Raw genomic sequence first — 13,396 nt, forward strand, 5'->3', positions numbered from 1 at the left:
ATGCCCTTGCTTTAATGATTGAAAACTGAATCTTGTTCAGACAACTCCTACAGTTTCATCAACAATTTGTGAAATATCACTTGTGTACAAACTCCATGTTGTATGTGTACAGATTATTCATTTGACACAGTAATCACCTATATAACATCTTCATACAGAAGTCAGATTTTGATTAATATAAGTTTTTAATCTGAAGAACAATAAAATTGTATGCACAGTTATATATATCCTATATATCTTGTTTATAACAAATTTCATTGGTCCAGAGGAAATAGTTCTTTATTTCTGAAATTCATTATAGGGTACTAGATTAGATGGAGTTGAGCCTTTGGAGATTAAAAATTTACTTTGTAAGGTTTACTGTACAGTATGGCATCAATATCATTCTAATTGTAGTCATAACATGTTGTTTGTCTTTTTCAGCATCAGTTGCTTTGTGTCTGACCTGACCCAATGTCCTATCCTCATCTCTCTCCTGTTGCCATTCTTGGACAAAGCCACAAGAAGGTCAAAGGTCAGCTTCACTATTCAATCATTATATTACTCACTTTCTTGTTGATTAGAGACGGAAAATACAGATGAAAAATTTTGAAACTTTTGCCGAAAAATAAAAGCACCGAGCTAATAGAGGAATTCAACCCCGAGTGAAATAACTGTTTACTGATTGGCCATTAAATATCTGACAGGTAAAACATTGTGAACTTTGAGAGTAAGCTCCATTTTATGTTTAAATGTTTAACAGGAGGCAGAGGAAGATATCTTGACAAGTATTATCAACCTAATGGCTAGCATCACCAACAAGTCGCAATTCTTTAGGTAAGTTTTTATCTCACCTGGTCCAAAGGAATTAATGACCTTGACCCACTTTTAAGGACAAATTATGGCTTTGATCCACTTTTAAGCACAAATTAATGACTTTGATCCACTTTTAAGGACAAATTAATGACTTTGACCCAATTTTAAGGACAAATTAATGACTTTGACCCAATTTTAAGGACAAATTAATTACCTTGACCCAATTTTAAGGACAAATTAATTACCTTGACCCAATTTTAAGGACAAATTAATTACCTTGACCCAATTTTAAGGACAAATTAATTACCTTGATTCACTTTTAAGGACAAATTAATTACCTTGATTCACTTTTAAGGACAAATTAATGACATCAACCCAATTTTAAGGACAAATTAATTACCTTGATTCACTTTTAAGAACAAATTAATGACATTGACCCAATTTTAAGGACAAATTAATGACATTGACCCAAAGACAAAAGCCTAAGGGTATTTTAATTTTTATCCATATTATATGATATTTCACTACATGCATAGTGAGATGAAAGCTGTTTATGGTCATTGGGTCAAATGTGCTACAAACTTTAAACGCACCAACCAGAGGGTTATGACAATATAAACCATATTCCAAAAAGTATATTAGAGTTTATATAGGGCAATGTCATGTAACAATTACAGAAAAGAAAGTGTTTGAATTTGAGTTCCACATACATGACCTAAATAAACTTCAAATTGAAACTCACATGAATTGAATTTCTCCAACAAAGTTTTCACTACATTAGCTGCAGAGCAGGCTGGTCATATAGGCTCCTTTTGCCTCTTGTTTAAGCCCAAGATCATCTTGATGGTGGGCTTATCAAATCATCCTTTGTCAGTGGTTCGTCTGTCCATCCTTCTTTTTCTTGAGAAGTAATAGAAGAATCTTTCTCAAGTTTCCTGTCATGTAGGTTCACCTTGATCCATAGTTGTCCAATTTTCTGACTGATTATAAGACAAAATGGCCTAAAGACAGCCATCTTTGATATTGACAGGTGAAAATTGGCTATTTCTGTTACAGTTCCTCATGGATCTTATTTCATACTTAACTTTGTTTCCCTGGCCTGAAACGTTTTTTTGGGGGAATTTATGAGATTGGTTGAAAAAGCAAAATGGCTTACTGGTGGCCATTTTGGATTCTGATCAGGAGAACAAATTTAAAGTTTGGAGGTATTATTATCATGTTTTTTTATTAAAAGGACATTAGCCTTTTCCATTCTGATCAATATTGATTTTTATTTTTTGACAAATTTTCAGACGAGTCTCGACGCTGTTTTCTAACATTCTGTATCGGAAATCTCGTGATCTTCTCTGCTCAATACTACAGGTACAGTATATCACTCCAATTATAGGCAGACGTGTGTTTTTCTCCTTAACAGCAATAAATGCTATCCTTAAACGTGTTGATATGTCTTTTATGTAAATGTAGATAAAAAAAAATCCCGCTTATACATCTTATAAATCTTATAAATCAAACTTAGTCTTGATTTTTTGTTAGAGAAGGTGTTTTCTTGAAATTGTTGAATGATTACTAATAAGCTTTTACCTGTGATTTCTGGAAATCGTTGTATTGTTTTACCTGCCTGTCCTTCACAGATGATATTGACTGAAGATAACGACCAATCAACACTTGCTGAGCTGATACTAGAGGTGAGGATATTTGTGTTACAGAGACTTTGGTTCATCTCTGCATGACAATATAATTGTCCTATTGTATGTAGGCTGGTAAAATGTTATTGATATACAGTAAGACTGAGAGTATACTGTTTTTTCCGACAACATTGGTTAGTGAAGTTTTGGTCGGAATAGACAGCTTGTCAGAAAAGTCAGGTGTCCGATTAGACAGGTTTCGCTACTTGGCTGGTTAAATATTGTTGATATACAGTCTGTGAAACCTGTCTTTTCTGACAGCATTTGTCAGTGAAGTTTTGGTCAGATTAGACAGGTTGTCATAAAAGTCATCTGTCCGATTAGGTTTCGCTACTATGCCGGTTAAATATTGTTGATATACAGTGAAACCTGTCTTTCCCGACAGCATTGGTAAGTGAAGTTTTGGTTGGAAAGGGATTCGGAAAAGTCAGGTGTCAGATTAGACAGGTTTTATCTGTACTTCTGCTGTTTACTGGTGTATATTGATAACAGTACCTTTGACATCTTGATTATTGTATCCTCTACTTTGTTTTTGGGTCATTGTATTTGACCTTTTGTTATTTTCATTATTAAGTCCCCAAAATGAAATGTCTTGACTTTTTGGAATTTCAAAAATGTACTCTATGGGATTTTGTGAGTTCTTTCAAATTAGCACATGAACATGTCAGTGCCTTCTCCTCTAAAACTACTGGTCAGATTTTGAAGAAACTTGACTTGAGTATTAGGGAGAGCCTGAAGATGTATAAATTCACAATCATGGTTTTCAGTTCCAACTGGGGGTTTTAGTTAAATGAAACTTTCCGGAAAAGATACATGGATTACTCCAACCATGTCTACCAAGATTTGTCTAGTTCCTCTAATCTTAGTTCTTAGATAGGAAAAAAATTATCATAATTTACAAGAAAAATTTTAATTTTATTCATAATTTAATTAAATGGCTAAGGACCTGATATGAGGATAGAGTTAGTTTATATAGGAGAATTGGCAGAGAAATTTTGCTACAACTTTTATACAGCTTGTAAATTTTAAGTTTATGAAATAAAAGCAGACATATGTTTAAGTCCGATTCACCATTCTTCACAGCTAAATGCATGGGATCCTAAACGCACCGATGAGCCGGACTACATGAAGAGACTGGGCGCCTTTAAGAATGCCAACGAAATGATCAAGTCTATGAAGACAATTGAAGTGGACATCCTCTTACCCATAATGCACAATGCCTGTTACTTCATCAACATGGTTGGTTGATAAGTTGTGTGGTGTGAACAGCAAATCAAAATATCCATATATCGGAGTCGAAATGTTGGAACTAGGATGTTAATGAGTTATACCACCCACCTGTTCGTTATTTTCTTTTTTGAATGATTCATGTGATGTCCTGCATATTCATAAATACTATAAATCACTTATGTTTCATGTGAGATTTAATTTTGCATTAATACACAAGGAGTCAATTCCGAAATCAAATCCTTCGCTATAATTTGTACAAAATTAACAACTTTGGACGGAGACCAAGATATCATTTACTAATATAGGAATCTTGCCGAGTCCATGACTCTATAGCTCATAGTTCACGAATAAAAATTCATTTCTATATCGGAATGCTGAATATGTCTGAAGAAGTAAGTTTGCAAAATAAAATATTCGCAAAATCACTCGTTATAGTTTCTCACCTCCCTGTACAACAATTTTTGGACATGATGTGTGTTTCAGATTGACGACTTGTCCATACGAGATAACGCCACCAACACACTGGTTACCATGGTGAGGCAGTTCGGCGTGGTTTCCTATGACAACGACGCCTTCAGGGATTTGATTACCCAGGGGGTCCTGGTGGAAATAAAGGCTGGTTTCAGGAGCAGGAATGAGGTAGGTCAATGAGTACAAGACCTGGGGGTCAGATTGGTTTGACCTTGCTTACTCCCAGTTTTTAGCTCACCAGTAACTTATCACCCGAAGAGATAGCTTTGAAGCTTTTTACACCCCCATCATGAAAAAAAAAAGGGGGGGGGGGGGGGGGGGGGGGGAGGTATTATAGTGTTACATGCCCGTCCCGTCCCTTCCTGTCTTGACGTAATGTAACTAGCTAATCTCAGGAAATACTGATGCGATCCTCACCAAACTGTGTTTCACGGTGTCAAGTGGCAGTGAGGGCATTTTTGTCTTTCATACATTTTCTAGATGGGTAAGTTTCCCACATATTCCCTTCCTTTTTGCTATATACACATTTATTAGAGTTCATGGAGTGACATCTCCACAACTTGGTTATGAAATTATTTGTTTTTAGATTTTACCTTGTTTTCAACTTTTCTTGGAATCAAAAGCCATTTCAAATTTCTTAGTTAATAAGATCAAATCAAGATTTATTTTACTGGCTGTATAAATGTAATTTTGTCGTCATCAGATTGTGAGGCATGAGTACATCAGCCTGTTGTTGCTCTAACCTACCTAGCTGTATAATTGTACTTTTGTCGTCCCTAGAATGTGAGACACGAGTCCATCACTCTCTAACCTACCTAGCTGTATAATTGTACTTTTGTCGTCCCTAGAATGTGAGACACGCGTACATCATGCTCTAACCTACCTAGCTGTATAATTGTACTTTTGTCGTCCCTAGAATGTGAGACATGAGTATATCACGCTCTAGCCTACCTAGCTGTATAATTGTACTTTTGTCGTCCCTAGAATGTGAGACACGCGTACATCATGCTCTAACCTACCTAGCTGTATAATTGTACTTTTGTCGTCCCTAGAATGTGAGACATGAGTATATCACGCTCTAACCTACCTAGCTGTATAATTGTACTTTTGTCATACCTAGAATGTGAGACACGAGTACATCACTCTAGCCTACCTAGCTGTATAATTGTACTTTTGTCGTCCCTAGAATGTGAGACACGAGTCCATCAAGCTCTAACCTACCCAGCTGTATAATTGTACTTTTGTCGTCCCTAGAATGTCAGACACGAATACATCACTCTAACCTACCTAGCTGTATAATTGTACTTTTGTCGTCCCTCTAACCTACCTAGCTGTATAATTGTACTTTTGTCGTCCCTAGAATGTCAGACATGAGTACATCACTCTAACCTACCTAGCTGTATAATTGTACTTTTGTCGTCCCTAGAATGTGAGACATGAGTATATCACGCTCTAACCTACCCAGCTGTATAATTGTATTTTTGTCGTCCCTAGAATGTCAGACACGAGTACATCACCCTGCTGTCTGTTGTGGTGGACACTTTCCCTGACCAGCCTAACTTTGTTGACCTACGTGCCCTTAAAGACAAAGACCTGGAGGCGGACTTCTTTGAAAACATAGGTCACATACAGGTAAGCCAACATGCAGATCTGTTTGTGTTCCATAGGAATAAATATTCGTTGTTTCTCTTGTCTCTGTATATATCGGATAAATGATTGTCTTAACATCAGGCAATAGGTAACTTTTAATGTTTATTTTTGCCGTAAATGATTGTCTTAACATCAGTAGATAGGTAACTTTTAACGTTTAATTTTGCCTTTTTAACATCAGACCCATAAGCGGTCCCGAGCATTGCGGAGGCTGATTAAGTACCTGTCTGGCCACTGTGCCTGTAAGGAAGCCATTATGTCGTACTTCCTGCCGCTGGCCTCGGCGTTCCTACAGGTCGATACCTACACCAAGGCCCAGGCTTTACAGGAGGCTGCCATCGACACCGTCGGGGCAGTCTGTTTACAGTTACCATGGCAACAGTATCTTCACCAACTCAAGTTTTATCTTGGTCGGCTACAGAAGGACTTGGACAAACAGAAGGGACTCATCAGGTATGGGGCTCCCTCTGGTGTCATTGTTTTGTTGAGGTCTTCTACGGGAAATGAAGTTATTTATCTGATATTTGTTAATCATTAATTATTTGTCATTCAAAACTTTTACCAAAAGATGTATACACAGTGTCTTAATGTACAGTACACAAGTGTTCCAACCGAAAAAATATAATGGTCTGACTTTCAGTTAGAATCTTGGCCTTGACAGTCTATCAGCATCTTTTGTATGTGTTAAAACAATGTTGAATAGGGTGTGTACAAGCTGTTGGTATCAACTGACAGCTCCGGCTGTGTATTCCTCAGGGAGTTGCGAAAGATGATGGCTGGTAGCTAAATGCCTGATAACCACAGATAACATTGTTGTGAGTTGACTATGCTGCCGTGATAAAGTGATATACTCTAATTATATCATTAATTATTCCAGAGTCATCGTGGCCATTTTGGATTCCTTCCATTTTGATGTCAGTGCATCCCAGTTGAACCTCGCCAACCTGCCAGAATCTATCGCCAAAAAGAAGGCCGTTGGACTTCCTACAGGTAAGTAACCATTACTGTAGCAGTGTTTTACTGGAGATGAATTACTGACTATAATCTTGTAGATAGGATTGGATGCCTACAACATTGATTGTGACATCATATCATTGTCATACTGATGTAACTACATATTTACATTATCCAAAAACCTTCCTCAAAAATGTTTTTGTTGAATAAACAGGTCAAAATATTGTTTGTTTCTTTGCTGGGTTTATCACCCTTTGAATTGCCAAGGTCATTTTGAGATTCATAATTTGTGTTTGTTACGAAATTATTCTCATTTAATCATTGGATTATGGAAAGAAATATATATTGGACCCCGTTGATCATCTAAATGTAAGTTGACACGCTATATTTTTTTCAATATACGAGCTTTGAAAATTTCATCGTCAGCATCGGGAAAATCAGCTATGGGCAGTTAGAGGTTACACGGCGTCTGTCAAAAGTATCTCGCCGTGTAAAACCTCAAACATTGTTGGAGTAACCTAAGGTTATGTAGACTGACTCTGATCGACAGAGCTATCGACGCCCCAAATTTCTCAAGTTTTTGTTTGCTAAATAAATTGTATAATATCTAACACATCAATGAATAAATAGGCAATATAAAAGAGGCTATATCATGATTTGCTTTCAATTGGTAACAAATTCACTCTTTTATCATAATCCTAGAAGAGGATGGGGAAGCAGAGCCGGGTGTAAATGTGAAGGAAGATGATCAGACGACTGATGATGTAGATGTCACAGAAGTTCCAGAACTAGACGACACAAAACAGGACATGTCTCGGTCACCTTCGGGAAAAATGATATGTCCAGCGGCACTGGCAACCAAGATCCACACAACCATTGTTAAAGGCCTACTGCCACAGCTACAGAAATGTCTGACACAGAAGGTTAGTCCTCAGGCAGATCCATTTAAATCTAGAAAAGAAATCTGTTATAGGATAAAAATGGTACATTTTATTTTTATGCAAGTTATTGAAACAAAGTAATGGAGAAGGTAATATTTTAAGATTTTATGATTTTGCATTCTAGGTTCGAAGTGACGAGGAACACAAGCTTGCCAAGAGTAGCTATGCTGAGGACACAGAAATCCTGAGAGTTCCCCTAGCCATGGCCATGGTTAAACTACTACAGACCCTCCCTAAGGGGTCACTGGAGCGGAGTCTGCCAGGGTAGGTATAGAGCCTCACTAGGGTAACAGACTTTATAGTGTCTCCCTAGAACATACTGCCAGGGTAGGTGTAGAGCCTCACTGGGGTAGCACAGACTTTTATTGTGTCTCACTAGAACTTACTGCCCAGGTAGGTACAGAGCCTCACTGGGGTAACACAGACTTTTGTAGTGTCTCAATAGATTATACTGCTGGGGTAGGTGTAGAGCCTCACTGGGGTAACACAGATTTCATAGTGTCTCCCTAGAACATACTGCCAGGGTAGGTGTAGAGCCTCACTAGGGTAACACAGACTTTATAATGTCTCACTAGAACATACTGCCAGGGTAGGTGTAGAGCCTCACTGGGGTGGAATATTGATGGGGACAATATAGATGATGCACACTTTTATGGCGTATCACTAGTCGGTCCATTAGGTTGTATGAAAGTTTATATCTGTTCCAATAAATACTCTGTGTGATATTTTTTCTGTTGATATTTCAGTATCCTAATCAAAGTGTGTAACTTCCTGAAGTCGCGTGCCAAGGATATTCGGGACACCGCAAGAGATACTCTCACAAAAATACTCACGTCCCTGGGCTCACGCTTCCTGCCATACGCTCTGTCGGAGATGCGAGGAATTCTGAAACGAGGCTATCAGCTTCACGTGTTGACTTTTACTGTGTATGTCCTGCTCAGGAACATCATGCCCTTGACAAAGCCAGGTGATCTTGACGTCTGTTGTGGCAGTCTACAGGAGGTAAATTTTCCCAGAATCCTTTTCACAGTCATCCTGCTGTATTTCTGTATTAGGTTGAGCATTACATACCAATAGGATTTTACATGAGTTTTCATTTTATATTAGATTTTACGAAACAAGTCTTAGAAGGGTTTATTCCGTCGAATCCTGGCGAGCAAAATATAAATCTTAAGGCAAATTTCATCAAATCTCATATAAAATGAAAACAAATTTAAGATACTTTCTTACATTTTGACAGATTTTAAAGTCAAAAGGTGGAGGGCTTACTCAAACAGAGACAGCCATTTTGTTGCACCATTCAAAATTCATGACGTCATGTCATTGTCCATATTATGACATCACAGTCCATTTCTGACTTTCAATGCTCATACAGAGACAATAGGGAGGAAACATTGCAGTACATGTTTTATTGTCGACAGCCAAAATTCAACTGATTGAAAACAAACTTTTCCCACAATGTGTGATGTAAATTATTGTGAATGTTTCGCATACTAGTTGAGATAATTTTGGTTTTGGAAACTTAGAACTGTTTTACATAAAAAAAGTCACAGTTGCAATTGAAGTCTTCCTGTTTGTGAAGCATAGTTTGATATCTTAAACTAGATGTTCAGTTTTTATATTGGCCGACGACAGAATAAAGAGATGTTTTGGTCAGGTTTCTATTTGATATTGACAGGAGTTGATGAAGTACTTGATATTTGACTATTGGTGTATTCTAGGTGTTCCATAATGAGCTGTTCGGAGAGGTAGCGGAGGAAAAGGATGTAGAAGGCATCAGAGCCAAATTATTTGAGGCTCGTAAAGTAAAGAGTTATGATTCGTATCAGATTCTGGCCAAGCTGATCGGCACAAAGTCCCTTATACCGTTCATCCAACCCATCAAGACGGTAAGTATGATGTTTTTCTGTCATAGTATGTCAAAGGTGACCTTGTACAAAATGTGTTATATTTGACCTTTGACCTATAAATGGATTATTAGCTTTATCTTGACATTTGTGGTATTGGTTTTGACCTCTGTTTGACCTTATACTGATGTTTGTGTGATGTGTTTGACCTTATCTGACCTTGGTGTGATGTGTTTTAACCTTCTTGACCTTTGACCTGTTTGACCTTATCTGACCTTTGTGTGATGTGTTTTCACCTATGACCTTATCTGATCTTTGCGTAATGTGTTTCGACCTTTGACCTATGACTTCAGGTGCTGGACACAACACACAGTCATAAGATGGCACGCAAGGTCCAGGAAGTCCTGAGGAAGATAGTCAACGGACTGATGGAGAATGAGAACTTGACCACTGAGTCACTGACCATCTTCTGTCACGGACTTGTATCGGAGATCTTCCCTCAGCTGTCTACCAAACAGAGGTGAGCTTGTTCACGGATTTCACTGTTTTAAACTTCAGACATTATTTAATTTTGTGCCCCTGTCATAACACTATTATATAGGGCTAATGTAAATTCTATGTATAACCACAAGGATTCTAGTATTGTGTAATAAGATTCATTGTCATGTGTTTTTTTCACTAAATAGCGAGAGCAGTAAGAAGGATGGTCCGAAACCCAAAGATGAGAAAAGGAAACCCCAGAGTTGTCTTTTGTTACCATACACACCTGTACGAGGAGGAGAAAAACCAAAAAGCAGCAAGCGTACCAATGCTCACATCCTCGTTGAATTTGGGATACAGGTGAGTCTTGAGTCTTCACTGCTTCAAGTAATGATTCATTTCTTATTATTTTAATTTCAAAACCAGTTAAGGATTTGTGAGGTTGCCACGTCTCTGCTCTTATCTATACCTTTAAATGCTACATTGACCTATCCATGTACCAATGATATTTCCCGGAGAACTTTATGATCCATTTCTTTGACCTTGACCTTTGTAACTTGTTAGCTGCTCCACCTGTCACTGAAGAAGGGCCGACTTGTCGCCAATAACGAGGAACACCTACAGATGCTGGACCCGTTTGTGTCCATAATGTCCGACTGTCTGCAGTCCAAACACGTCAAGGTAAGAGTGGTCACTGCTGAAGTCTATAGCGGTCAGTTTTGAAAGTGACCTCTGAGTGGTGATAGTAGTGAAAGAATATTTGACTTCTGGGTTATTGTTGCAAAAGATGAAGATCTTGACCTGAGTACTAGTTGTATTTGAAGATCTTGACCTTTAAGGTCTGATAATAGGTCAGGATCTTGACCTTTAAGTTCTGCTAATAGGTCAAGATCTTAACCTCTAAATCCCGGTAATTTCATTTGTCAAATGTTTTAGAGGTTCAAATATCCCTTACATCATTTAGATTAAGATGATCAGAAAGGAAAGGTGTTAACCAAATCTGGAGTATTTCTTGTTGTTGATTGTGTTTGTTGTTACTTAAAACAAAGATTATAATTTTTTTTCAAATGAACATCATAAAGTTTGTCTCCAGGGAATTCGTGTAGAATGGGAATCATGGGAACATGATTTTGCTCAGGTTAGCAAAAATGTGTATAGAGATTACTTGTGATTATTTACTACTTGGTGATTGTTTACAATTTATTGTTTACTATTTATTGTTTACTATTTGTGTGTAGGTAAATACTGTCACTCTACGATGCCTATGTTGGATGCTCAAGTTCCCACTCCCAGCTATTCAGCAACACATCTGTCCTATCGCCAACAGTATCATTGTCCTGCTGAAGAATTATGCATCGGCAGGCTCCGCAGCCGGGGATAATCTGGATCTCATCACCATGGCATTTAAGGTAAACTGACCATGTTTTCACTTCCATATCAGTAAGTTTAAATGAAAAAGAAAATGCAAAGATAATTCAGTAATAATGTATTATAGTATGAGTCATTAAGAATACACACTGTTTACTAAAGGAATGGTGTAATTTTGTCCCCTGGTCCAAATCGCCAAGTGAGCTTTTGCCATGGTGTCAACGTTCTCCTTCAGTGACTTCTTTTCAATAACAAAGAAATGTGAAAAACATGACCTTGACCAATATTGAAGGTCACAGCGGTCAAATTTGTTTCTAAAACTTTCAAATGACTTATGTACAAAAAGGCCTAGAATGATTATATTTGGCTTTTTGGTTTTGGGTATAATGCCAACAAAATTTTCTAAATCAAATGACCTTCATATATGTTCAAGGTCACAGAGGTCATGTTTGTCAAAACACTCAAATAATGTTATTGATTAATGGAAAGGCCCAGATCATGTTTAGCTACGTCTTCGTGGGATGATGTGTAGAAGAGTTTGTTAAAAGAAATAACCTTGACCAATATTCAAGGTTACATGTGGTAAACCTTGACCTCTTTATCAAACAACTTCTCCGATTAACTGAAATACATGGAATTATTATTTGTGGCTATTGGCTTCTGTTATAAAGCAAGATCCAACTATATTAAAATGCTGTCTCTTGGATTATAATCCTCAAAGCAGTGGATACCAGGTGGGCCCATTGGGCCTCTTTTATAATATACCTCTGTTTGTATGTTTATTAGGCAGTGACTGTACTGGTGAGGGACGTTACGTATTACAAGATCAACTCGGAACAGCTGCAGGTGCTGTTAGGGTTTTGTGAGGAGGATCTCCATGACTACCACAGACAGAGCACCGCCTTCTCCCTCCTCAGGGTAAGTGGTTTTACTGTGGACTGGACATACTGTGTCGTAACTACCAAAGGGTCAAGTTGAACTGTAAATGCTATTGTAATGTAGCTCAATATGAAATATCATAATCTCCAAATTTATAAAGAATATAAGGTATTTCGACTTAGCTTATTTTCCGTGAAATGTCAGTATTTTCCAATGTTTTTGCCTTGTTCACTAGGCTATATTGTCAAGGAAACTAAACGTACCAGAGATGCCGGAGCTGATGCTGAAAGTCCAGACCATGTCAATCACAGCGGATTCTCCCCACACGCGGAGGGAGTGCCGGCAGGTAATTAACTACTGTACTGGTTTGATGTACGGGATAATTGGTACTTCCCATTTCGCCTACAAACGGCTCTTTAATACATATCTTTACCAGTGAAATATCAGAAATTATCAGCTTGATAAAAAGTAGTGATGATGTCACTTTTGTTTTCGACCAATCAGAACAGTGCTTTCCATTAACTGCATTGAAGTCCGCAGATTTTTTCGGTGCAAGATCCAAATGAGCAAAATGTATAATACAACGTTGTTTTGCTGCACTCTTCTGCAATATACATTGTAGTTTTTAATAAAATACTCAATGAAAACAGTTATGCAAACAAAATTCCAGCTCTCTTATACTAAAGTCTTGTTGTCAAGCATAATGATTTAGTTGCCTATTCCTGTGCTTTTTCAACAAATAATATTTTTTCTTTAAAAAAAAAAAATTGACATAAAGATTTTTTTTTTTTTTTCTGTCTTTAAAAAATGAAACAGAAAAAATTGAATGGCTTTCCAATTTTCTGTCATACCAGGAAATATGTGTTATATTCAAGAGAAAACCATTCTGTATCCTCTATTTATGACCCAAACCTGATTTACAGTTGAGCCTGCAGTATATGATGGACTACCCACTCGGCAAGAAACTCATCAAGCACCTGGAGTTTTTCCTTACCCAGCTTTCATACCACATAGACATCGGTAGGGAATCCGCCCTGGAAATGCTAGCTACAATTTTCTCCAGTTTTCCTCAGGTGAGGTATATTCCCAAGATTGT

General features: G+C 37.5%; 1 protein-coding gene across 2 annotated transcripts in view; it reads left to right on the top strand.

Moving 5' to 3' along the window:
- LOC117326989 (small subunit processome component 20 homolog) overlaps positions 1-13,396 on the top strand; it is a 50,240-nt gene that overhangs the window by 28,363 nt on the left and 8,481 nt on the right. The window contains exons 35-54 of one of the 2 annotated variants that reach the window (XM_033883796.1): positions 424-514; positions 743-816; positions 2,088-2,157; positions 2,427-2,480; positions 3,564-3,719; positions 4,194-4,349; positions 5,676-5,813; positions 6,013-6,284; positions 6,709-6,821; positions 7,488-7,708; positions 7,851-7,990; positions 8,473-8,728; positions 9,448-9,615; positions 9,927-10,093; positions 10,260-10,413; positions 10,618-10,734; positions 11,292-11,462; positions 12,208-12,339; positions 12,536-12,646; positions 13,224-13,373. In XM_033883796.1, the coding sequence (XP_033739687.1) occupies positions 424-514; positions 743-816; positions 2,088-2,157; positions 2,427-2,480; positions 3,564-3,719; positions 4,194-4,349; positions 5,676-5,813; positions 6,013-6,284; positions 6,709-6,821; positions 7,488-7,708; positions 7,851-7,990; positions 8,473-8,728; positions 9,448-9,615; positions 9,927-10,093; positions 10,260-10,413; positions 10,618-10,734; positions 11,292-11,462; positions 12,208-12,339; positions 12,536-12,646; positions 13,224-13,373 (2,911 nt within the window). The remainder of the gene's footprint in view (positions 1-423; positions 515-742; positions 817-2,087; positions 2,158-2,426; positions 2,481-3,563; positions 3,720-4,193; positions 4,350-5,675; positions 5,814-6,012; positions 6,285-6,708; positions 6,822-7,487; positions 7,709-7,850; positions 7,991-8,472; positions 8,729-9,447; positions 9,616-9,926; positions 10,094-10,259; positions 10,414-10,617; positions 10,735-11,291; positions 11,463-12,207; positions 12,340-12,535; positions 12,647-13,223; positions 13,374-13,396) is intronic. The other variant, XM_033883797.1, reaches the window with a different exon arrangement.

Source organism: Pecten maximus, chromosome 5, assembly GCF_902652985.1.
Source record: "Pecten maximus chromosome 5, xPecMax1.1, whole genome shotgun sequence".
NCBI classification, from domain to species: domain Eukaryota; kingdom Metazoa; phylum Mollusca; class Bivalvia; order Pectinida; family Pectinidae; genus Pecten; species Pecten maximus.